The 27,547-nt window shown below is 38.4% G+C and overlaps 1 protein-coding gene across 6 annotated transcripts in view, besides 2 other annotated features; it reads right to left on the bottom strand.

Moving 5' to 3' along the window:
• Positions 1 to 709: part of a mobile genetic element that runs on past the window's edge.
• tai (taiman) overlaps positions 1 to 27,547 on the bottom strand; it is an 83,434-nt gene that overhangs the window by 31,474 nt on the left and 24,413 nt on the right. For all 6 annotated transcript variants that reach the window (NM_001259020.2, NM_078797.4, NM_001273351.1 and 3 more), the window contains one exon: positions 26,925 to 27,123. In NM_001259020.2, the coding sequence (NP_001245949.1) occupies positions 26,925 to 26,953 (29 nt within the window). In that variant the 5' untranslated portion in view covers positions 26,954 to 27,123. The remainder of the gene's footprint in view (positions 1 to 26,924; positions 27,124 to 27,547) is intronic.
• Positions 24,476 to 24,563: a mobile genetic element.

The raw sequence follows: 27,547 nt of genomic DNA, 5'->3' as shown, positions 1-27,547 counted from the left end.
AAATGTTCAAAAATGCAAGCAGGTTACCTTTACCTTAAACAAACAAACATGCCCACCACTGGTCTTGAATAACATATGCATTCCACAAGCCGACGAGGTAACATATCTGGGAGTTCATCTGGACAGGCGGCTCACTTGGCGCAAACATATAGAAGCCAAATCGAAACATCTTAAACTTAAAGCAAGGAACCTCCACTGGCTCATAAATGCTCGCTCTCCACTTAGTCTGGAGTTCAAAGCTCTTCTATACAACTCCGTCTTAAAACCTATCTGGACTTATGGCTCCGAGCTGTGGGGCAACGCATCCAGAAGTAACATAGACATTATTCAGCGAGCACAGTCAAGAATTCTGAGAATTATCACTGGAGCGCCGTGGTACCTTCGGAACGAAAACATACACAGAGACCTAAAAATCAAATTAGTAATCGAAGTAATAGCTGAGAAAAAAACGAAGTATAACGAAAAGCTGACCACCCATACAAATCCCCTCGCAAGAAAACTAATCCGAGTATGCAGTCAAAGCCGGCTGCACCGCAACGACCTCCCAGCCCAGCAATAAACTTATTAGGGCATTAATGAAAAAAAAAAAACTATCACTAAGTGAAAGTTAATTAAGTTAGATTAAGATTTGAACACTTATTGTTAGTCTCTTAACACAAAGGGAAGATTCAATAAATAATAAAAATTAAAAAAAAAAAAAAAAAAAAAAAAATCTACAATGACGAAAGAACTTTTGGAAATACTTCAGCTGGAGAATTCGCGTTTCGAATGATCATAATTCATTAAATTTATATTTGATAAATATATTTGTTTTCTGAAAATTTCTTAAATATATAAGCTTGTGATTGACTGTAAGTTGTTAAAATAATTTTAAACTATTTTCTGATATTTTTCCCGTGCACAGTTTTGCTTTTTCCCTGTACTGTTGCTGCTGTTTTGAAGTTGAAGTTTGCATCTTCATCGCTGCATTTGCGTTAGCCGAGGTTATGCTCGCACACAGGACCTTACTCACACTCACACTCACAGTCAGGCACACACACACACACACTTTCAGCCACATAAAAGGTTGTCACGCATAGTGTAATTCCATGTGACGTAAATGCAAAAATATGTTAAAACTTCACCAAGATGAATGTGAAGGAAAGAACGGGGGAGAGGGGGGTTCATGGCGGTTATGCATTGGAATGAGATGCCGGGCAGATTGATGGGCAGTATATGTTTGCAAGGACTCTCGAAGTTGTATTCAGCCAGAAGCTTGAACTCAAAAAGGGGTTGCAGGCGTAACTTCATCATGGAAATGTCAAGGAACTGTCAAGCGCCTCACAACTCGGATGAAATTCGAATTTGAATTATTTCATATCGGTTGGGCTGAAAGTTAAATATGGATGTTGAAAGAAGGGTTCAACATCAAAGTAGTGAAATAAATTGGACCTGACCATATGAAATTACTTTACCTAATGTTTCGCCTACTTTAAAAAACACACTCGTAATTCTAAAAGTAAACCAGCTTACCGCAAAACCACAAAGAGCCTGAAATGTAAAATTGTAAAAGTCTCTTGCCATAGAAATATATAAAAAAAAAAACCGCACAGATTAGCATTGTGTGATTCTACATCAGATCTCAAAGGAGAAATCCCAAGCGCCACCCAAAATCCCGCCCACCCGCTTCCTAACCATTATGCAAATTGGCCACGAAACGACTTCAACTACATGTTAAATGTTATCGCTGCCATCGGGCCAACATTTAGCCAAATAATAAACTGTAGTGGCGACTGTTTGAGGGGCGGAAATAAGCGTGAGAGGCATTAAAAGCGATGGGAACTGTGACCCAAACAGCAATGCAACTGTAAATCCCATTTAGCCATAAGCTATAAGGTCGGTCGGTCGGTGGGTCGGTGGGTCGTTGGTTCGGTCGGCAGAAGAGATTTCCACGGAACACAATGCGAACTGGCAAAAACGCAACTCGCATGCAAATCTGTCAACCGCTGTAATTTCCCCCTGCCACTGCCAAACAGTTATCATTATGATGGAAAAACCAGAAATGAAAATTCAACGGCAGTTTTCTGAATTATACGGCAAATTGCTGCGGCGCAGGCACTAAAACCAAGTGGAAAATTAAGCTGCAAATGAACAGTGTATTGCCATGGAAATTGCTTGTGGAAAATCAGGTGAATTTTTTTTTAATTTATGTAAATCGATTACTTAAATATTTTCTATGGGCATTCAATGCAAAAGCATTTATAAAATAAATAGCTTTCAAAGAGTATTCATTTAATTTACAATGATAAAATAATTGATTATCATAGAAAAAATTTGAATGATGTATCTAATAATTAGAATTTCCGAGTATTTATTATCAAATTACGAATATTTTGCAATCTCGGGTGCATATTTTTGGTGGATTGCATTCTTTTGCCAGCAATTTGCGACCCCTGTCCCCCCGTCAAACCTGCACAAACATTTCACTAATTGCGAACACGCTCCTCAAATTATTTTCCTTTTCGCTCCCCACAACGTCAAATTCGACCAGTCTCGATTATATATATTCGCGATTTTCAGCTCGCTATATAGAGCACTGTTGGCTCACCGATTCGCGATCGTGAACCGAGGGGGGTTTCGAAGCGAATGGCGATTATCGCAGGGGCCAACCAGAAGTCGAAGTCAACCAAAGGTCTTTGCTATTTATAAAGAAAATGTTTCTCGTTAATTCGGAATAAATACAAAAGAGAAAAAAAAACGCATGTTTCAGTGTGCCATTTTATGTGGAGCAAACAAATATTCGACTAACCAACTTTACAACTTTAAATATCAGAAATATGTATATATGTATATACATTATAAATATCTGTGCAGTGGGGCCAACGAACCTTTGGTTCTATGACTAATGTACGCAAAGCCAAGTGAACTGCCTCATCGGCAAATATTTGCATTTGAGTCGCACGCGCCGAAAAAAAGCACAGAACATAAATACAAGAAAATTAAAAAAAAAAAAAAAAAGAATAAACACAAAAAAAAATGTATCAGTAAATATGCAATAAGGAAATGTGCCATTTTTTGGACGCACCAAAAAAATCATGGCCAAATGTTTATGTGATCCCTTATGACTCAATGTTGAATAACCAGACTTTATATGGTAAATGGTATATGGTATATTGCATTGATGCAAATAAATGTGGTATCTATAGATGAGTTGGTCAACCCGTTTGGGTAATTAAAATTTTAGTATGTGTGTCGTAAAACGAATGTCTGTTCTGGGTTACTAGGAAAGGTCGTAAGACCGCAAGTGTTATATCTTTTTAGCCAGAAGCCGGTTCCCCATCCGCATCCCCTTGGCCGTCGATGAAGTGCATTCACTGGAAATGGTCCATAAAAAGGGAAATGAATTGGTAGGTGTGAGTGAAAATAGCCGAATAAAAGCGGTGGAAAATAAAACCGAAGTCAGTGAAAGTGGGTTTAGAATAGAAATATCTCGAATAGAAGTAGCCACCAGTATTTGATTACTAGAAAAATGTACTGTAAAGAGGATTGGGATCTATTTAAACGGATGCGAGGGCAGTTCAATAAGTTCTTTAAATAGCAACTCTCTTTTTGCACGCTAATTAATATTTTTTTTTTTTTGCTTTTCAGACCATATATCTTCGCTGTCTCGCCCACAATAGACCCTTTCCAGCAAAAGGCTGCCCACACAATATCTATCAGCATTTACATCGCCCATTACACGCGGAATGAAAAAATAAGCAAAATAATTAATCTGTTGGGTAAATATTCCACACGTACATATATGGCGCCCACACGAAAACGAGTGGAGCAGGCCAAGAAAAAGTGGCATTACTTTGGGGACAAACGATTTTCTTAATACCCGAAAAAGCAGCGAAATCAAAGCCAAAAGAAGACGAAACGAAGCTGCGATAAAATGCTTTTGCTATGACCGCAATTAATTTTCATTACATGGCAATAAGCTAAATTAAACACGAATCAAGCAGCACGAATAGCGAATAAGGGACAAATTTTGGCTCTCTTTTGGGGTTAGAAAATCGTGATGACATAAACCATTTAAAGGAGTTTTGATTAATTTTTTCAACATAATTTGAAGAGGGGTGACAGAAACATCTTGGAAACTCTCATTAGACCTTGCAATAATTTATCAACTAACAAAAACTTAAAAGGATTATGAAAGATAAAAACCAGGGCAAGTGTATAAATAACATTTTAAGCCTGAAAATAATTAAAAACTTACGCGACTCACAAAAAGATGCATATTAAAGTTTGCTTACCTGCAAAGAAAGAAGGGATTATATTTAGTTAGTTGAGTTAGATAACTTACTTTAATGAGTTAAATTAGTTGGCTTAAGAGACTAGTAAGCTTCCCTTAATATAAATATTTTGTCTCTGAACTTATTAAAAATGATTTATCACTTGGCCATCAGCAAATTGTTTTTCTTCGCACAAAGTTTTTGGTAAACATGCGAGGCAATTGAATTGAAATAATGCTCAACTTTCGAGCCGAAAAAAATAAGCATTTCTTGGTTTGATGAATCTGTTTTGTTGCACTTGTGTTGTTTCGTGTGTCGGTTAGATAAAAATAGATTTAAGCTCGATTTTTCAGGGTTAAGTAAGCCAATCGAGCGTGAATACACAGCAAAAGCAGAAACTTGAAATTATAAAAATGTATGCTTAAAACGATGTAAATGTATGAAAGAAATCCAGCCATATATGCCAATTTAATTCCATTCTGTTTTAGGAATTGCATCTGATCACTTAAAAAAGATATTTCTTCTACGATAGCCAATTTCCACAATTAATCCCTGATGAATTGAGCTTCGTATAAAATAATCTTTAACGGTTTCGAACTGGTTGATAATCTGAAAAGTGGTCGCGTCATGCAATCAAATTGAATGAACCGCACAATCGAATGACAGTTTATTCCATCGAATTGTGTGCTAGACCCCCAGATGTACCCCATATATAGGAAAGGAGAGATATGGAGGTAGTAAGCCGCCATGGAGAAATGCGGAAGAAAGGTGTCAATGCCAATGAACCGCAGCAAATGAATGAAGATATCGCAGAGTTCAATAGAGTTGGGCACTTTTTTTTGGGTGAGCAGGGGGCAACACGTGTTGAATGGAACTTATCAAATGATTAGATAAGAACCACGCACAAATAACACCTTCCATTTCGGTGGTGTTTGGAGACCAGTTGGAGGGCTAATCAATTAGAATAAAAGTGGAAAAAGGATTTCGGTTAATGTCCTGCTAACGAACTTCGGGTTCACTGAACTGAACGCCTAATGAAGTGTGTATGTGTGTGTGGGTGTGTGCTAAGAAAAAAAAAACAGCTAAAGTACGACAAAATTCTGTTTCGGCCAGAAGCCACGAACAAATGTCCCAAACATGCCCACATTTTATTCGATATGCGTGGCTCCTACACGTTGCTGGTTATAAAAATAGTTCAATTTATGCGCTGACGTCATTCTGGGAGGCTAGGAAATGCCCGTACAGAACAAAAAGCGTTGGAAATGGAGCAGGAAGCAAAAGGGGGGATTCGGGAGGGTGATGGAGCCACTCCAACTTGTTCCTGGACTGGTTTTAGTTGATTCCACAGTCGACAGTTTCTTGGCCTCCTGTTCAATTCGATTTAATTATTATAGCCGCGTGTCGTTTGCCTCGATGTTGTTCAAGGGAGTACTTGGAAAAATCGATTTCCAATTGAGTTTTGCTTTTTTTATTGGAATGAAGTTGGACAACTGCTATTAAATGGCATCGTTGAAATATATATTTTATACATTTCTTAAAGTAATGCATATAGTATTTGTAGTTTCATTTCATAGTTTCTATTTGAAAGTGAACAAAATATTTCGATTCTCATATGCACGTAGGACCCAAACAATATATCAACTTCCGTGCTGCGCTTTCCTCGGCGTTTTCCCCACGCTGAGATCCTTTACTTTTCCAGGCACTTGGCTCGAACAATAAATCAGCGGTAGGCACACATACTCTCACTTTTCCACTGGGAAAATCCAGCTTAGCATGGCTGCTCCATCTGTCTCCATCACCATTTCCACTGGTGTCGCCATCTATCCATCTAATTCATTCTGCTGTGGCCCCATTTGCTTTGATTTCTATTTGGCTACGTGGTGATTTAATAAATTGTTCATTTATCACTGACATGTGAGCAACGTTTCATCATCCCCATCGCTTTTACATTGCTGCGACTGTCCTTCTTCGAATTTGGTATTTTTTTGTTTGTTTGTTTGCTTTGGTTTATGTCGCCGTTGTTGTGTAATTGTGTAATTATGAGTGCGCGTGTTCTTATCCGCGGCAGGACATCGCTTGTTTGCCGCTCCTGCGTCCTGTCGCTTTACGGAAAATTGAGATTGAAGCACAAAACGATTAGATTGTATCTGTACGTGGGGACTTTTCTACTTTGATTACAACATTCGGGTACTGATGGAAAATGGTCTGGCTTAATACTTGCTAATAAATAGTTACTTTTTAAATATTAATTTAAACTTTAAAAAAATATTTGAAATACACTCTCAACTTTTTTTCCACTTAGATTGGATGTCGATTTCAAAGCAACGTCATTTTGTTGTCCTTCTTCGTAGACTTACTAATCCTGAGAAAAGTTTATTGCCTGCTTTTAGGCGCTGCGGAGTGACTTAAGCCTTCGGCAGCATATTTCCCCGGGGCAGTTGGGAAAGCCCGGGTGGAAATTAGCATAATTCATTTTCAAACGACTGACTGCTTGGGCGGAATCAAATGGCGTTTTTATCTGTTATAGGATTTAGACATATTTATGCCATTCGCCCATGATGGACTGACCAAAACAGCGGTTTCTTTTCATTGACTGCGGTCAATGATCTCCTGTCCTTCGATATCTTCCTTTTCGGAGTGTTTTCATGTGGTTTAACAATTGTTCTTTGGGAATTTGTTTGTTTTCGCTTTTTTATTTTTATTTTTTTGGTACGAAGGGGTTTTCTTTAGGTTTGCTTTTGTTGTTTTAATATTAACCCACTTCAAAAGTCTCGCACACGCATTTTATTTGCATACATTTACGCCCACACCAACATACACACACACACATGGAAACGGCGCTCGCACTACTTGCATCTCTTTTCCCTGCTGTCGCACTATCTCTTTCTCACTTTCTCGCGAAGTGCGTTAAAAGCTTTTGTTCGATTTCGGTTTTTGTTTTGTATTTTTGTTTCTCGTACCATTTGTTCTTATTTATTTTTTGTATTACACTGAGCCAAATACAAGTCTTCATGTATACAGCACATATTTCTTTATCCTGGGCTTACAAAGTACGCACAACTAGCATATCTAGGATAGTAACTTGGAGTATCTTGGTATTTTTTGTAATTAAATAAATAAATTTAAAAGTGTTTTATTTGTGTATTTATCTTGTACCTGTGCACTTTTCCCTGCATCGATTTCAAAGTTTCTTTCTCTCGAATCGTGTGTTTTTCTCAGTGTACTTTTGTATTTGTGCGTTCGTTTTAGTACGTTTTTCCCTTTGCATTTTACTTCTTTTGGCTTTGCGCTGCGTCTTACGACTGCGCTGCCAGCGTCGCAGTTGCCGTTTTGTATCTTGATTTTGGTTTCGACGGTGAATGAACTCAGGACCTGCGGACGTTCAACTGCGTCCCAAAAGCGCTTCGATTTTGCACCAGCATTGCTTTTGTAATGCTGCGTAACACATTGTGTTATTATTGTTTTAGTTACTGTTGGTGTTTTTGGTTGCCATTCGCGCTGTTTTTTGCCCGATGTTCACAGCACATTTTTAACTGTTCTTTTTGGTCGACTGGTTGGAAAATTGCAAATTTCGGGTAGATTTCGCTGGCGACTTGCGGCGCCTGGCTGTCAAACAATAATTTGACATCTTGTATTTTACGCAGGGCATTTAATTCTAATTCGCGTGGGTTGAGTTCAGTTGAGTTCCCTGTCGGCCGTCAAATTAAATGAAAATTTGTGGTCGACTTTGAGGCGTCTTGGACGAATTAAGCGACTTTTCGGCCAAGTTAATTGACTGTGGACACTTTTGCTGTGCCGAAATAAAAGGGTTTCGACATTATCAAAGGATGCCATTCAGTTTGGTGGAAGGGGTGTTGGTGGTTAAATGAAACAACGAATTTATCACATCTCAATTGAGTCAAATTTAACTACGAGTGCAGAAAGCTGTATTATAATATTTTACATGTTTCACAAAACACATAGAAAAGAAATAAGAACAAGTTTTCCTGAACTAGCAACTTTGTTGTTGTCAACATATCATATATCTTTTTAATTTCCCTCAATTAACCAAAGATTTTATCAACTTTCCAACCCATATTGCAAAAGGTCACCCAAATCCCTTTTTAAAACGCCCACATAATTGATTGTTTCATGGAAAACTTGAGCATTCCGGAGGCTTTAAGTAAACATTTGGGCAGCGGCAAAAGGGCAACAAACATTTGTTTGCCCAGTTTTCTTATTTTGGAAACCGACCAGCAGCTGCCACCGCCCACCAGCAAAGTGGGAGGGGCTGGGCTGGGCTGGCAGGCTAGAACCTTTTGCGAACAATAAAAATTCAAGTTCAACGAATTCTACGTTTTGGGTAAATAACCTCGAATCGGACGCGTTGAGTTGTCGCTCACTGATGTTGCTTTTTTGGGCGACAACACCCCGAAAAAGCAGAGCAAAAGCAAAATCAGCACAGCAGCAGTAGCAGCCAAAACTGAAATCCTGGCCCAAAAGCACATGACATCCTTGCAAAAAAAAAAAAAGAAATTCACGCCCAAAAACTCGGCGAAAAGCAGAACATGCGAGAGAATATGGCCAAATGAGAGCGGCCTCGAATAACCTTGAACTTGAGACGCGTTGCAAAGTCTGCCGAAAAGCAAAGCAAGAGGAAAACGTCAAGAGAAAATGGTGCTGAAAAGAAAATCTACACGGCACCTCACGCGCAACGAAATGTATTTTTTTTCTCCGCCCACCATTGTCGTATCCTTTTTATGCTAATTTTTTCTTCTTTTTTTCGACAACGTCTGGCAACTAGGAAGGTCCAAAATGGGTTTCTATTTTTTAGAAAATTACACACGTACTTGAATCGTTTAGTTTATTTGATAATGGAATATTACATGGCTGTAAGTCGACAGTTAAAGCAACAGCTGAGCAGAAAATTGGCACAGAAAAGAACACAACTGTACTTGAGACATTACCAATGATTTATTCAACAAATGGATATGGAGTCTAGCATCTTGATGCTGAAAATTAGAAAATGGTAAACAAGATATATCAACCTTAACAAAAAAGATACCTAAAGAGTAATTCTTTAAGAGTAAAAACAAAAATTAAATAACAAGCAATCCTTACTTACTTAAGTCTCTCATTAGAGGTAGTCATCCGCTAAAACACTCTCCCACGTTTCCTTTAAAATTAATAACTTTTGGGTTAATCTACGGAATACCTAATTGCAAGTGAGGAGAAAGGGAAAGGTGAAGTGAGTTTCTTGCCCCGCTAATCTTGAAGGATGTTAATAACTTGGTCGTACACCGTGAACATGGCACACATTCCATGCAACATTAATTAGTTTTGTCTAATTACAGTCGACAGAAGATACAGCTAGAATCCAGCAGATACAAACTTACATGGTTATGTTTTTATGCTATTTTGTCGCCAAAGAACAAGTTAACGACTTCGACGGAACGGCATGGGATGTTGCATGATTGCGGCTTACTGTTAGAAATCTATGCCCATGTGCACATATGTATATATCTGCTGTATAGATATGTATCTATAGATAGACAGATAGATATACAAATGTATCTGTTAGATGACTGGGCGCAAAAACTCGTTCACTAATGGCCTGCCAAGCGGCGTGGAAGAGTTGTCACAGCTCGTTTTGATGTGCCTTGGGAGAAAATCCTCCATCAAGTCGCAAAAATTCAAATGAGTTGGATTAGCTTGGATTTTAGAAGTTGAAATGGTAGTTTGATTAAGGGTAATTAAAACAGTTGGAAAACTAGAATCTACGTTCATATTAAAGAAAAATGTGATTTTAATTGTTACTCAAATAGAACAACCTACCATTTTGTTTTTTAAACAGATGTTCCTCAAATATTAGTTAGTACATACATTTATTACGTAACACCATAAACCTTTTTAGCTTCTAAAAATGGCTGCAACGAAGAAATTTACCCGCCATTTTCGAAATATGTCAAACTGTCACTGCCATTCATCAGCCAAAAGTGGTAACAACAAGCATTTCCACATCCATGCAAAGTTGACGCCACGAAAAAAAAAGGATGAAAAAAGTAACACTTTTCTAAAAATAACAAAAAGCCATGTTGTTAATTTAATTTTATGACATGACAGCAACAGCAACTGAAACTACAACAACAACAACACAAGCACACATCCAAAACTACCTTTGTACAGTCTGTCAAATGGAAAAAAGAAAAGCTGGTCGATGAGGTGGCCCTAGCCAGCGAATAAAAGGCAACAACTAAAGAGCCATCTTGGCAAAGTCAAACGAGAAACTTTAGCGGCTTCTAACGGTAAATATAAATATGAGAAGAGTGAGAAAGAGGCGGAAAATGAATACCTAACAACAAACAGAAATGCAAACAAACACATATACACACAACACTCTTTTTTCATCGGCAAGTGCAGTCGCAAAGTAGGCGCGTCTCGTTGTTTTTAGCCTTGTTCAACAAGGCAGCAACAACAACCAGTTACAACTGGCAACACGAGCAACAACAACTTACAGAACGCAACAACTAACAACAGCAACAACAACCGTTTGCATTCCTGACCTACTCTGCAACTTTACATTGACTTAAAACGGCCAAAACCAGCATCGCCCCCTTTTCCACTTGCCGCCCACCTGAAAGCCAGACACTCTCTTGCCGCATAGAAAATAGGCGGGAAAACAAAGGAAAAGCGGTGGGGGGAAACGGGTAGCAGGGGGGTGGTACGTCATTGGCTGAAAGGATACGAAACGAGCAGAAACAACTACAAAAACAACAGCCGGGATGGCCATAAAGAGTTTTTTTGTTTTTGCTGTTTCGCTTGCCTCCAAAAGTAGTTAAACTTCAAAAGCCGTCGGACAAGAAGAAGAAGACGCAAAAGCAGTCGAAAAGCGCTGGAAAAACGAAAAACAAAAAAATATGGCTAGCTGTGCATGAAAACGAGTTTTCACTACTTTTGCCCATTTTACAACTTCAACGACAACGACGCCCGAATCGAGATGGGGATAGAGTGATGTGGTGGATGCCACCAGGCATGCAACACCAAAAACACAAGAAACCCCCAAATGCAGAATGCAACAACAACAACAAGGCATTGCAAACCGATGACGTGCGCACAGTGGGCAGGTGCTGAGCAAATTACATAACCATAATAATAAGTAAATATTTGGGTTTTAGCACACAAATTTTTTTTTTAAGGTTTTTATTTATTTTATTAGTAAATAGAAAAAAGATATACTTAATGAACAATTTTTTCTTCGTTTCAAAAGTAGCGTACACAAATTACAATTTGTGTGAAACCAAATTTTTTTACGTTGCCAAAACCAGTTTATTTAAGAGGTATAATTATTGAATCATAAAGTAAATACTTAGTTTCCCACAATTTTCATGGCTTAGTGTCTAGTTTTGGGTTCCAAGTTGTTTTTTTTTTCACTCATTTGGTTGATTGGTTGTTGCCTCTAATCCAGTTTCTGTGTTACCAAATCCGCCTGACGTCGAATGCGCCTCATTGGCATGCAACGCGAACAAGTTTACAGCTACAACAAAGCCAACAAAAACCGGGCTAACGAAAAAAACGCGACTCCAACAACATGTTACAAGTGCAAAGGCAATGCGCGATGGTCACGTTGCAATGTTAGACATCCACCGCCCCTCCCACCCAGCCAATCGTTGGTGTATCTCCAACTAGCGGCAACCAAACGACTTCGCGCCCATAGACCATAATTTTTTCACACAGTTATTTTCTCCAGCTACACGGCAATAAAAACCTGATAGATTGTTAAAAAGTAGCCTTAATTTATCACAATAAATTCCTTTATTTTTGATTGTTATAGATTGAAGTAACAGATATCAATTCTTCCTTCATAGTTATGGATTACATACAGATAAAATTGAAATGAACTTATAATATGGTACTGTAACTTTTGATAATTTCTATAGAGGGACTTAAATTGATTATCTTGATCAAATTATTCATTTTAGGTCGTCTGAATAAATTAAATATATAAAAATAAACTTATTTTCTGTCCGTGTAGCTCTTTCTTTTTCTCTTTCAATCGTTATCCATCTCTTTCAGTGCCTGTTTTCTAGGTAGGTGCCGACCTGCCCCTGGCAACAATGCAGTCGGCCTATTACCACACAGCCAGCCCCAAGTCAAGTTGAAGTTGCCCATGTTGTTGGCGCTTTTTTGCCATTGTTGTTGCCGCTTTGCCCCACTGCAATTGCCGTTAGTCGGGGGCTGTGGTGTGTGTGCCAATGTCGTTTATAATGAAGTTTCCTGTCGATAAAGTTAAACTTCAAAGCTTTGGCCAAGTTTTCTATTTCTTTCTATCGGATTTTATTTTGTTGCTAGCATGAGAAAAGCCGAAGGTGACTTAAATGCGATTTATTCTCCTAGAGGGCACTATAATTTAATATTTAAGTGAAACGAAGGAAGCTTTTAGCTGTTGAAAGTAAGGACGTTTATTTATTGTACTGAAACTAGGGACTTAAAATGTATTTAATTTAAAAAGTTTTTACAATTTTATTTACGATATCTTTCGAAAAGCTATGTGTATTCGGTGGAGCCTATTTATACCTAAGCAGATAAAAAACGCATCCAAAAAATTCTGAACAGTCACAACAATGCAACGCACTCACACACACAGAAGCAACACCCACGTGACGTAATAGCACCACAACAAGACGGCAAAAAAAAGAAAGGCGGGAAAGAAAAAGATTGCGAGAGAGCGGCAAAAGTCGCAGACAAACATTGAAATTCATTTCAAAATGTAGCGAGATCAATGCAATGATAAGAACGAAGAGAGAGTGATGGCGAAAGAGAATTAAAAAACTATGCAAAAAGAAAGGAACACAGAGAGGGGGTCGTGTAAGTCCTAAAAGAGCAGCATAAAATCCTGGCGCATTACAGTTACAGTTGTGTAAGGACCAACATAAAATATAATAAATTGAAAACAGTGGAGACAACCTCCATGCTCTCTCCTTCTCACTCGCACCTTCACAATACCACAGCAACGACCTACCTAACAACAACAACCATGGTGCAAAAAAAGAAGAGAAGCTCCACACAGAGACAGAAACTACGTCAACAAAGTGGGAACGAAATGGAAACGGGATATTGGAACATTCCCATTGCCATTTTGTTTGTGTTTGTTTTGCTCCAATTAGCAACTCGCCTGCTCTCTCGCTCTCTGTCCCGCTCTTGTGGCTTTGTCGCTTGCGTCATTTTGCCTTTGCAAAGCCAGCATTTCTTTGCGCGGAGAAAGCTTTTCTTTGGGAACCCAAACAGCTGCTGTGGCTGTGTCGCCTTGTCGCCGTGCAGCTTTCACAGTGTGTTTCATTGTCATCTCGCCTCATTCATGATGACGCCAAAAGAAAGCAACAACAGTACTAGCTAAGTCAAAAGCAGAAAGAAAACGCCGGTTGGGATAGGGTCTCAATTCCATGTGGGATTCCCTGCCCCTTACCGCTCCATCTAACCATCTATCTCATTTTCACCCTCTTAATTTCTTTTAATTACTTATGTTTCTACTGCTTTCTTTTTATACCATTTGCATGGCAATTTTCTTAAAATATTTTTTTTTCATTTTCACAGTTTTCAATTTACTATTCCTAGTATTTTAAAAACTTGCATTCCATTTTATAAGTTTTTCTTTGAAATATTTTGATGTTTTAAGTCCATTATTTGCACGTTACTATGTCGAGATAGCACAAATTACCAGAATATGAAATATTTTATTTTGCTAATGATAATACAAGAAATGGTTAGAGCTATAGTTAAGCTAAAGATCGTTTGGTAGGTCTAAAAATGTGAAATTCGCCTATAAATACATGAATATGTATGTGTTTCTTTTCTAAGAACTTCACACTGGTTGAGATACGAATATGTTCATGTAACCACAACCATTAGATGTGTATTTGTTCCCCGCCAATGGGCTTATCAACATGAAAAACGACAAGTAAACCCAATCATAACCCATCGTGGAAACTAAAGTACACTCAAAATAAGGTTACCACACGATTATGACGTGAGTAGAGCGAGGAACTAATTAAATGTTCTACAAACACAATTTCGTACCCATTCATAAATCTCTCAATGGGTCAATCAAATCAAGTAAAAGACTTTTTAATGAAAGCCACAAGATTTATGAACACCCGAGAGATCGCATTTTTAATTAACACACAAAACTGACGAGTGTAGAGATGAGAATGAGAGCTTTCAGCAATTGAGCGAAAATAGTTTGCTGAATTTTTCAGATGCGAAATTCGAATTGAGAGGCACGCAAATGGGTATTATTTATTCACACATTCACATTAGGGAATTGATGTTTATTTTGATTACAATAAAAACGAAGTACGGAAACAAATCGATTAATGCAAATTTGTTGTGGGCGAAGCGAAATTTATAGGACACAGCTGTTTTCGGGGAAGAGATCAAATATCTTTTTAAGTTTTATTATATTTGATGTAGAATATATTAGTTCTTGCGACTGGAAAACATCAGGGATTCCCGCAGATCTTGGGATCCAAACAGGAATGCCATTAATTTCGCATAAAAAGATCGAGGGAATGAGTCTGAAATAAACAAGGATTAGGTTTTTAGCAGCTTGCCCACTACGGCGTGTACACCACAAAATGCTCCATAAAAGTGTCGAGATTTCTCAAAAGTGAGAACATGAAACCCGCGCATTATCACAACTTTAATGAGTTGTTCTATGGCTGGAAGGAAATAAAAATATGAGAGGAAAAAACGAAAATAAAAACTGTCAGAAGGCAACGTGTTCTGGCTATTCCCAACCGTTCCCCTCTCTCACCGGTTCGCTCAGAGAAACGAACGAAAAACGCTAACGAAACGAAAATGCAAAATGTCAATGTCCTCCACTGTACAGTTCAGCGTCAGAATTGCGTCGCAGTTTTGTGTTTTTGCCCACAGAACGCAGAACTGTTCTCGCGGAACGACGGAATAGAACGCGATGCAAGCCAACAGAAGCGAAAAAATAAGACAAACGTAAGCGTGGACTTCTGGAATGGAGCCAGTATGAGTGTGTGTGTGGGTAAGAGAGTGTGGAATGAAGTAATGGGGAAGTGGGGATTACGGGGGACTCGCATGCGTGCGTAGTCCTCTTTGGGGCTTCTCTTCTCATAAGGGGTATAACACCATTCCGGACACAAATTCATCAATAAAACTCTAAGTAAACTCATTTGCCTAGACTTACATGTAATTAAAGGAAATATTAAACGTTGTCCAATAAACAATAATCTAAACATAAGCATTCCCAAGATACTTTAGCAAAAAGCATTGTTTTGTCTAAGTTCAATGGGGATATTACATGTTACAATATTATTATATTATTTGGAAGAAGTTTAAAAAATGTATATAATTTTGTAAACATGCCACTTTTAAGAGCATGCATTAAGGCCCTTTAGAAACGATTCTACTGACTTGCTGCAAAGTTTCTTTCAGAGTTTCGCGAGCGTTATAAATCCAAAGCAAATACCAAATACAAATAACGTCATTTTGTTCGAGCCAATATCCAATCCAATCCAATCCAATATCCATCTTAGTGCTCCTCCCATATTGCATTGGTTGGAGCAACTTTTTTAATAAGCCCCGATAACTGGCAAAGAACGGGGGCGATTCGAATGAAATGAGTTCTTGTTGAGCCAATACTTAATGAAAAACGGAAATGCCATTTTAGATTTATAGTTGTGATAAACAGCAACCGCAGCCCGGCAAAGAGCAATTGGCCAGTTGAAAGTTGGTAACAACTTTTGGCCGGCTTTGCCAACAGATGTTGGCGGAACTTGTTCCTCGCCTGCGGCCAAAAAGTTAGCCAAGGAAATGTTGCACAAACTTCAAAAAAAAGATTTAAGGCTTCCTCGCTGGAGCTGAAGAGAAAAGCTAATATTTTCAAGCCAGTATAAGTCGACACTAAAAACTAAAACAATATTATTATTTAAGAGTTTTACCTCCGCAGCTTCATTATGGAACATTGATCTTCCAACTAAGGTACACTTACACTAATCACGATAACATTTACTTTCTTCGAATTCATTCGATACATACCTGCAATGAGAAGAAAACCAAATTGAATTAGCAATGCGTTGGGTGAAAACAATTCTAAAGAAATGGAAACCTCGTGGAAGAGGCACCCGAACAATAAGAAACCCACAAATAGCCATAGACCAATATACTTAAGTACCGACATTGGTGTTGTCGCCACTGGCTGATTTTGTTATTGTTGTTCGCCCTACACCTGCACGTGTAATCAAATACAATAAGCCATAAAAAATTATCATAAACAAGACGCTGCCAATGCGGCCAAATGAAAAATAAAGTTGACAATGAGACTGGAATATGGATGGTCGATGGTCGATGGTCGATTGGTGGTAGGCGGCTTTGGTGCCTGGTGCCTGGCATTGTTATTGGGTCGAAGGTGAGCCCTCGAAAATCCTTTGGCACATACAGACAAGGACACGATGGCCAGGCCAGCAGCAGCAGCAACAACAGCAGCAACTGGCAATGGCATAAATTAAGGACCAACATGTTCGGTGGCAACAACAAGGCTCCACAAGTGTTGACAATAATGGCAACACGAAAAGCTTTGAGGCTGTGTCAATTCGATGGCTGTCCTTGCTGAGCTCCGATTTTCCCCGACACTTTCTCCCTATTTTCCCCATTTTCCACACTCACTCTGTCGATTCGCTTAGAATATTTTACAGTTCGTGCCGTTTTGAGTGAAACATGATGTTTGGCTAATTCAAAAGATTTACACTGAATTTCGCAATTCAATTTTTCCTATGATTGAACAGTTGCCATGCGAGAGAAATTTTCCCCTGCACACTTTGCGAGCCATTGCATTTATTTTTTTCATTGAAACGCAGCTCTAATAAATTGCTGAAATTGGTTGGAACTAAATTCTTATTTAAAGGGCTTCTTAAAAAATGTATGCAAAGTTCTAACCATTATATTACATCGGAATACTGCGAAATATTTCACCTTTGTTATGCCCTCTTAGAGGACATTAAACTTGAAGCTTTAATAGCGTAATAGCCACCTACTCTGCGCCTTTTGATAAAACAAAAAGTCAGCCAAATGAATGTGGCTCCCATGACGTCACCGCGGGGTATACAAAAAAGTATATATGAGATAAAAAAAAAAACAGAAAAATAACGCATCAACCCCTGACGAAAAAGTTCATTGTCTTAGCTTTACAGTTTATTGCACTTAATTAACGTAAAAAGTTTGGTCGAGAGGAGGGGAAGGCTCGCCTTGCCTTCTGGATGGCAACACCTACCAGCTGCAGATACATAGATACAGATACAAAGCGCCAGCGATAATGAATTATTAGCGAAAAAACAGCAGGGCAACAGCCAGAGTATCTTTATCCCGAATCTCGGGCTGTATCTGCCGGATATTAGAGCACTGCCAACAAAGCGACAACATGTGTCGCCCCTTCAACAACGTGCAACAGCAGCAACAGCCGCAGCAACAGAAGGCGAAGGCGTTGCAAGTTCTTAGGAACTTTGAATCACTGTCTTTTCTTCCCCCAATTTCTACAATTTCCTCCGTCTGCCCGCACTTGAAGTTCTTTTAATGTTGCATGGCAAATTTAATTTCTAAATTGCAGCTGTCGTCGCTCTGCCGCACATTTGTCTCGCTCTTCGTGTGTCCATAATCTTGCCAATAGTATCGTCATAAATCATGCCAGCCGAACAGCGCAGACATTTCATCAAAAATCCGCAAGAGGATCTCATTCCCCTTTAGCCATTGCGTATACGCCGCGTGTGCAGTGAGGAATTGAAGCGTGGTGTCCCAGACCCAGACGCTTGAAAGAGCTGCCAGGCAATCGCCACATTTCTAATAATTTACAGACAAACTAAGGAATTCTCTTGGCATTTTATAAAATAAAAGAAGGTCTTACAATGAAGAATAATATGGCATTCTTACCAGCAAACTGGTTTAAGCTTGTTTTTGATTTCTTTGAAAATTTAAATTGCTAACATTCCATAGTTTTAAGTTTTTTTGTTATATTTTAGTACAAAATAAGTACTTAAGAGATAATTTACACGATTTTTTATGAAGTTTTGCGAGCAAGTTTATTCATTCATTAGCACTCTATATCCACCATAGAGTTCAAGCTGACTTTATTTCACAATGAAAGTAAAATCTGTGAATCACTCGAAACGCATTCCCCGCATTCATTCGAATTGAGATACAATGGGCAGACTGCACCTATGTATGCTTTATGGTCTGGCCTCAAATTGCATGTTTAATTGCAATAAAGAAACAACGTTCGCGAAAAAAATACGATGAAAAAACATACAAACAAACAATGCCACGGTGGAGAGAAAATACAGAAGCAATTTTCATGAAATTTCGCGCACAGCTGAAAGACACAAAACAGCTGCAGCAAAGTGCAGTTGGAAAATGGAAAATGTGAAAATTTCAATGCACAGCCAGAGCGTGAGGGGGGATAGCAGAAAGAAAATCCACCTCCCGCTGTTTAATCAAAGGGAATGAATAAAAACCGCACCCAAAAATGCTCTGAGTAATACTGAAAACTCCATTCAAAAAACTACAGTCACAAAAGACAAAAGTATCCTTACATGCTAAAATCCAATTAATAATTTTAATTCGCATTAAATGCCATTTTCATTAAAGTCTCTCTGAAATTTAACAAGGAAAACTTTGAACAAAGACCAACAATGGTAATGAGTCGAACTTGAAAGTTCTGTGAAACGGAAGTTGCAGTAATTAACATGAATGTTCAAATAAATGTGGCAAAAAGCAGGCAAGAAACTATAAATAAATTAACTATGAAATTACAAAAATCGGCCATAAAACACTCATAATTAGCAATAGTAATTTTTGTTATTAAAGGTTATTTTTTTTTAGTTTATGATTCGGTTCTGAAAAAACTCTAATTAATACTGCTTATAATGAGAACATCGACTGGTTTATTCCAGCCTTCAATTTGTAAGCGCATTGAATGGTTTATAACTAATTCTAGTTAAGTATATAGATTACTTGGCATAATTGTTCCGTATTTAATAGCTAATAGCCATGATTCTCATGGGGTTTATAATCAATTTTTTATGGTTTTTGCAAACTTACTTTGATTTACAGAGGAACTTTGATTGATTAGTGAAACTAGCAATACTGAAAAATTATAAATTACCCATTTTTATGATTGGTTTATTATTTCATGAATTGTTAATTTGCATACACACACATTTATTTGAATATTTGTAGCACTCAGCGAAATGTGCAAATAACTCTTGCTATGATTTTACCGATGTCAAATACTTATTTAATAATAATTTATGCAGCAATAAAAACTCATTGTTGCTACCATTAAATTAATTGATGGCCGGCCAACGTAGAAAGCTGGCTGGCATTTGCATAATTGAGACTAATATTTTAATAGTCACCAAGATTAAAGTCTAACCTGGCAAAGAAGTGGTTCATTTTTCCATATCGAACATTGAAATAATATATGTAAAACGTTCGAAAGTTCGTGTCACAATAAAAACTAAATGCCTGGCTCATTGTCGTAAAAGTTTTTGTCGGTTTATGGTTGGGGTTTTAATGGGGAAGGGGAATGGAATGGATTTTTATTATAAACGAAAACGAAATGTGCACCGATGGGTGGGATTTTGGGATTTTGGGAGAGAAGAGGTACTGCGGACTTGGGGCTTCTTTCAATGGCCCCAAGATGCTGATGCATACCGAAAAGTCTTCAGAGCGTTGATGAGACATGAAACGAAGCGGCAGTCGGACAGACAAGCAGCAAGCACACAAACGGATCCACAGATACAGCTACATTCGCAGATTCGGATACACAGATACAGATGCTCAGAATGCAGTGTGCGTTTGTGTGAAGAGATTCAGAGATGCCTTTTAGCTTTTATTACATATGCTTGGTCTGGTGTGGATGCAGCAGGCGGCGATGGAGATGATGAAGAAGATGGAGACCGAGACGAGACATGACCTACCCCAAGGCAAAAATTATTATTATTTTCTTCTTCTTCGTATACGATCCCATATACATATATACTTTTTTGTTGGTTCCCTCGTTTTCATTTATATGATTTTCTTTATTATTACTCTGGCTCTGGGCTTCTTCGCTCTTTTCTGGCTTGGGTTTGCCGAAATGAAGCCGTAAAATTATATATGTACGCATGCCACGGCATTCCGTTCCCCAATCAGTCCCCTTTCACCCCGATATGCCACCATATCCCCCATATGCCCGACTTCATTGTTTCAAACTGCAGCGAGCAATAAATGAGTAATACGGTAATAAAAACAAAGTTTGCACAGCACACGACTGAGGGAACGAACCTTTGTCTCCCGAAATGCTGGCCAAGAAATCTTGTTTAGTTTCAAAGACAATACTGCTTCGTCATAACATATCTTGTGAATCACAATGGATAAATATCAATTAAGATAATAATGTAACTTCTTCACTTAGAAAATTGCAAGAAACTTGAATTTAGCAACTAACAGAATAATGACATTAATAAATATCACTTGAAAAGAATATAAATGTGATTTAACATTTAAATAGATGTTCTTCCGGAAAAATAATGAGTATAAACAATGGAAAATTAAAAAAAAAAAAAAACTGCACCGCATGTCATTTTGAACATAATTTGCTATTATATTAATGCCATCGCTTACATATCTGTGCATTTATCAAATAATCAGACCGTGTCTAATGCCAACAATGATACCGAAAACGAACCATCTGTATATCTATGTATATATCTATACCCACATCGCGCTATAGAGTACATCCCATATGAAACCCCAACATGGCAGCAAGATCGCACTCACGGATACGAAAGCCAGCCCATAAAGACAAAGGCATTAAATTACAACTGGCAAACGAAGCAGCACAGAAGTGTAGCTAATGTTTTGCTACCTGCCACCCAAAACCACCTCATACCCCCTTAAAAAAAATGAAAAAAAAAACCCAAACGAAACCATAATTTAATAGCAGCTACTACGCCAACGGTCGCTCGCTGTGTTAGTCTAAACTTGATTTCAAAGTTAAACCAACCTTAACCAACATTTATAGACATCAAAAAACTTTGGCGGCGCAACGAAAACGACAAAAAAAAGATCCAAGCAAAAAAAAAACGATTTTTTAGTTTTGGGCTTAAACTTGATTTGCAGAAAAAATAAGAAACACAAGCAAACATTTTGGATTTGAAGGTGAAGTTGTCTTTATTGAGGTAGGAATGCCAACTGATGGAGTACCGAGGAGAAGTAAACCTGACTTCATCATTCGATGGGTAATTAAGCCACAAAACCTTGGGCTTGAGGTTGAGCCGAGCCTTCTAAATTGCTCAAGGAAAGGTAAATATTACCAGAGAGCATGCAAAAATACGGGGAGATATTTAATGCAAGGATAAGATCATTAAAAGTCCAAATGGTAAGCTTCATCTAAGGCTATTATGATTAAGATTCCCGACTTACTCTTCTTTAGTTAAAAGCTGTGAGTGAGAATTCCAAGCTTAATGCTATCGGCATTAGCCAATATGTTTTGCTTTCCAAGTGATGACATAAGAATGTACTTAAATATTTACAACTCCCATTGGCGCATTTCTAAACAAATTAAATGAAAACTTTTCCCCAAACAGCTCTATTTATCCGTTTAGCCATGCAAACCTGAATTAATAATTAATTCCCTGCAATCGGCAGAGTAGGAAATCAATAGATACAACATCGAACCGCAGTAACTCAAGTCAAAATATTTAATAATTTAAAAGTGAACCGCGGAAGTGTAAGGTGTTTAAGGGTTTAAATTGTGCCACTGTTTAATATTTAAACGTTTTTGCATTTTGGATTGAGCTTAATCAATGTGTGAGCGTCGACAAATGATTGTTGTTTAACGAAACCCATGAAATCGTTTACGTGTCGGAACAGAAGGAAAAATATTGGAAATCTTTGGCTTGGGTAATTAGCTCATTCCACCTGAAGAAGGATTTCAACTAGTCTGCTGACTGTCTGTCTGCAAACAACGAGGATCACATTACAAATTTTCTGCTTGTCAGCATGAACAAATTTCCAGCAGCAGCTTGTAATTAATATTTTGACATGCCACTCAAATGGGAGGCAATATATAAGATTCGATTTCATTCGACGCTGCTATGTAGGTTTTTCTCACCAAATATAATTATATTTATATTAGGCTAATGACATAGACGGTTTGTATATCAAATGTTGTTTGACCTCCTCAGCTCCTTCTGATGTAACTTTTCAATCAATTGGATGCCATGCATTCAACATCATGGAAAATGTGTCTAACAAAACATTTGTTAGTTAGTTTTCAAGAATTTTACAACCAATGCTATGCTCAGACAGTTAGTTAGTTGCTTTTTGTAGAAGCCAAAAGTTATAGACTCCGTTGAGAGCCAATAAATTAAGCTTAGAACGTCGCAGTCAACAAAGCCAGTATAATTATATGACTTGCAGACACAAACGAATTTATTTTCTATATGCATTAAGAAGGTACAGTGATAAAAATGTTGAGGAAGTATTTGAGAAATACTGGAAGCATACTTTTCTCAATTTTAAATGGTTTTTGTAGCCTAGTGTTAGTCTAGTTTCTGGAAGAACTATAAGAAATTGAAAGCAATTTGCCAAGAAGAAAGACACGGAATAAAGAACAGTGCTATGTATGCTATAACAGAGGCGAAAATTATTTTTCTAACTCACAGAACTCACAAAATGTACGAGCAGGGAAATGGAACGCAAACTGCAATATCGCGCTGTCTGCATATAAATTTTGGTTAGGCGACACAAAGGCAGTGGAGCCAGAGGGAAAATGCGTCTGATAAGGATGAAAATAAAATGCGATAATTTTTTTTTCTCTTTTTGCGCCAATGCTTTTCATGGAACGGACAGTTTGTGGGTGCCATTTGGTGATGGAGGATGGGCGGGTAGTGGGGGTTATGGGGTATCCAGAGAATTTCAGCTACGGAATGACAAAGTATCTGGCCAACAACAAAGCTTAAGTCATAAAAAAAAAAGTTTCCTATGAGGCGTCAACAAGACGAGCGCTCTCTCTCTATCTCTCTCTCTCTCTCGCATTTTCTTGGTATTTTCGCTTTTTGTGTGTTAGGAATTTTCCTCAAGCCTCAAGTTGCCTGATTGCATCCAACAAGGGAAAATTTAGCAAAGACAACCCAGTGAGGGTCTTTATATTTGCCCCCTTTCCGTGGCAACGAAATCTGTTTACAAATTTGATTTGCCTGCCACGCCCAGCACAATTAGGGCGAGCAAAAAACCATCGCTCAACATTCTCACACTCAACTGGAGGCCTACGAAACCAGGGGCGTAAGTTCGCATAGGTGCTCCATGGGGAAAATCTTTTAAGATTCTGCTGGCACATATATATAGTATCTATTGTAAACATCGTAATGATGCTTAAATTAGGCAAGTTCTAACCTTAGTTGAAATCAGTGTTGCAAATATCTAATACGATCTCAACTATGCAATATTCCGTACAGTTCTAGAACTGAATGTTTTAACTCAAGATCTACATATGTTTTAAGGTTTTTAGGTGGGGTACAGGGGAAGTATTTAAAACCCCTTTTCGAGGGCGCCGCTGTCCATGGAGCAGCGCAGATATGGAAAAGCGGGCCTGCAGTCTTAGTTGGCATTGATTGTTATGTAAGCGGCTTATAATTTCTTCTCGCCGAGAGAGCGCCTATCTTGGGATGTTGGGGGAAACGAATTTAATTTTTGTTGTCGGGCGTAGCCAAGTGTCGATTGCCGTTTCCCATGTTAAGTTTGTGTGTGGGCAGCTATGGGCCATCCTTGTTATTGTTGTTGTTGTGCTGCCCTGGAAATTGCTGTTGCCAAATGGAAAAAGTATGTTTTCAGGCGCTTAAAAAGTAAATTATAGATGATGTGTCCAGTTCTCACTCCGCCATTTCCTTTTGCCCATCGTAGTCCCCTCCATTTATTTGCCTGTCGTACGTAGTTAGTCCTATTCTGTGGCCAGTGGACAAAGTAACAAATTCACTTGGGCTGTGAGAAAAGTTTGGGATCTCTCTTTTAGAAAAGAGGATGGATTAAGCCGGGTTAGAGAGCATAGACCTAATCACTGGGTATGGTGGGAAAACTGGGGTCACTTAGGCAATTACTGATGGTCAAGTGGTCTTTTGTTGGTTTGTGGGCGTTTGCAGTGGGTGTGGCAAAATCAGAAAACAAACTTGCGCTTAGTTTATAGTTTATGTCTTTGGAATCCGCATTCTAAGTCTCGACTTTCTGGCTTTTGTTGTTTCACGATGTTCATACGGACAGTCAGGTAGTGACAAGTAACGAGTATAAAAACAAAAGAATCTTAACTATAATCCAAATATGTGTTAGGCATACATCCCTTTATACCTAATCCCCATAGCTGAACAATTTCATAACCAGCACGCTCTTTAAAACTCAAACTCGCTTTCCCGCTGCGGCGCAGAAAGAAACGATTTTCACTAAATTATTTTCACTTTTCTTCATAGGCCGACGCGATGAAAACGAAAGTGAAGCAAAGTCAAATCCCCAGCGACCATCGAAGCCACCGTTACCGGAGTGGAGTGTTGTGGATATGGATGTGGACTGGAGCGGCGGAGTGGTGTAGAGGGATTGGAATGGTGTGGAGTGATTGCATTGTTTTCAGCGTCCATGTACATGGAGATATTAGATAGGCCTACCGACACAGAGACCCGATGAGCTCAAGTCGGAGTCAAAGTCGGGGAATCGAGCATGCTGATGAGTTTGGCCTACTTTCACTTTCATTTTCTAGTTTCGGCTTACAAGCGTAATCATTTTTGGTTTTTCTCTTTTTGATATTCAGGCGTTTTTTAAGCCGGTTTTCCAGAGAGCCATGATGTGAGAAGACCCACTGACAATGAAATAAAGTTGTTTCACATTTCATGGTTGCTGCACTGATAGACCAAAAAACAAAAAAAAAAATAGGCCTACGAAATATTGCTAAGAAAAACTAAAACAATAGGCAAAAAGTTAATTTTATACAAAGGTTGGCAAAGAAAAATGTTTGGCGATTGCTCATCACAGCGTAGTCATTGATGGATTTCCCATTTTTCTGGTCATTTTTGCGCTATCAAGTGATGCGTCTACACTAGACTACATAAAAAAGTACCGCACCGACACTCTTATTGCTCACTTTCACTTTTTTTTCAATGACAATTAGTGGCAACAAAACATAAACACCAAGCTGAAGCCACAGCGATTCACGTTTCTCATTTCAATTGCGAGCCAAAGCTTTAAATAATATAATTTTAATTGTTTTTTTTTTTACCAGCTGTTTAGTGTTACAATAATTGTTTCCCCAAAATGAGGAGTAACTGTAGATATGGAAAACTTTTAATTAGTTATTGGGCCTGAACGATTGCATATAATATGATTTGCATGAGTGCTTCTCGATTTGTATTTAATTGGAGGGAAAAGTTGGTAGCCCGTGGGTGAAAAATGGGTAAATTGCCTGGAAAGTCAGTGGATAGCGCAAGACTTTTTGGACTGCATTGGAATTTCAACCAAAAGCGTCGATAAAACCAACTATTAACCCATGGTTGCCAGGCGCCCTTTCTACCGACCCAACTGCTTTTGAAATCACAAATGGCACTTGTCATGGATTCCACTTCGGTTATCTAAAAACCAAACAAGTTCGTACGACAGTAAAACTCGAGCCGAGGGCGAAAATAAAATCATAAAAATCCAGCCACATAATTCCCACTCACACACAACTCAAGTCGAGTTAAACTAATAAAAAGAGTAATAAAATCAATTTCAATCAAAATACCAAAGTAAAATAAATACCACCAAAAAAAAACGCGAGAAATTATGAAGCAAAGAAACGAAAGCGGAGACATCACAAAAAAGTCCAAAGACGAAGCAGCCAGCAAATTGGGAGGCCATAAATCAAATGCCGAAATATGCGCTAAATATTATAGGAAATACGGGGAATACCGGGGGAAATAGGGGTCACTTAGAGATAGAATGCAATCTTCGGGGAGAGCACGAGTTTTACGTGGTATGCCTCGAGGTATGTTGGTTTCTGTATCTGTATCTATATATTTGTATCTGTATCGGAGAGATTCGCCGACCAGAGCGTGCAATTAATGATTTTGTCAGGGCGTGATGTCGCAATATTCAATGAGCTCCTAATGACTGGCACATGAGTGTTAGGACCCGAGTTAAAGCACTTTAGATTAAATGTCTAGCCCAGAAACACCGAAGGGGGGCAGGGTAAATAAGAAGCTATCGCCTCTGTGATAAATGATGGTTTTTTTTTTTACTTTGCGCATTGAAACCTGGATGGCAGCAGACATGTCTGCAAATACTAAACATTTGAGGGTCTTCAAAAATATAAGAAACTTGCGGCAAGTGTGTCTTACACATTTCGAATATTTAATTTCAATTAATACATTGATTAAACTTAATATTTTTCTTTCAATTTTTAAAGTAAAAGAAGTTTCTTCGTAAGTTAAAGTCACGTCTCTTCCTTAAAGATTTCCCTTTCCAATAAAGCTTTCTTAGATCTTTCCACATTCAACTGTCTCTGTTTCATCCAATTTACCTCATTAGCCATAAGGCAGAAGTTCGAACCCTCTGGGTATGGAATCCTCATCCCCATGCAGATACACATACGTATCCCCCTCCATCCAAACTTACCCTGCATTTTCGGCTGCAGCAATTGACATCTGTTGTTGGGGCTCATCTGTTAGCCGCAGCGTTAGATGTGCCCTTCGTTGTTGTTGCAGTTGTTATTGTTGTTGCTGGTGACGCTGATGATGATGCTGCTAATTTTTTTTTTGCATTCGTTTATTTGATGTCTACACATAAAATTCGCGCACGAAACGTAAATGAAGCACTGCAAAAAGAGAGAGGGGAAAATAAAAGAAAATTTTATTAACATTTTTTTGTACATCTCGCTTTGTTCGGGCATTTTACAGTATTATTTCAAACAAAACGCTAGGCTTGACATAAGTTGCGGCACTTGAAAAAAAACACACACAGAGAAAAGTGGGAGCCCGAGAAAAACAAGAAAAACTGGCAAAAGCAAATGCCAGCTGGCCACTTGAAGACTCAAGTTACAAGAAACACTTAGGGCCAAGCCGAGCCGAGCCCCCTTTCTCCATCATCGTCATCATCATGATCACCCTACCTCCGTCTGATGATGATGAAAACCCCCAAAAAAAAGGAGAAGAAAACCCTAGCAAAACCTAAGACATGAAATGAGTAAAAGGCGCCAAGTGTGTGTCTGTGCAAGGTGAAGGGAAAATGGGGCTAAAAAA

Source organism: Drosophila melanogaster, chromosome 2L, assembly GCF_000001215.4.
Source record: "Drosophila melanogaster chromosome 2L".
Taxonomy (NCBI): Eukaryota; Metazoa; Arthropoda; class Insecta; order Diptera; family Drosophilidae; genus Drosophila; species Drosophila melanogaster.
The sequence above is the reverse complement of the archived record's forward strand: the minus strand, read 5'-3'. Positions and strand labels throughout refer to the sequence as shown.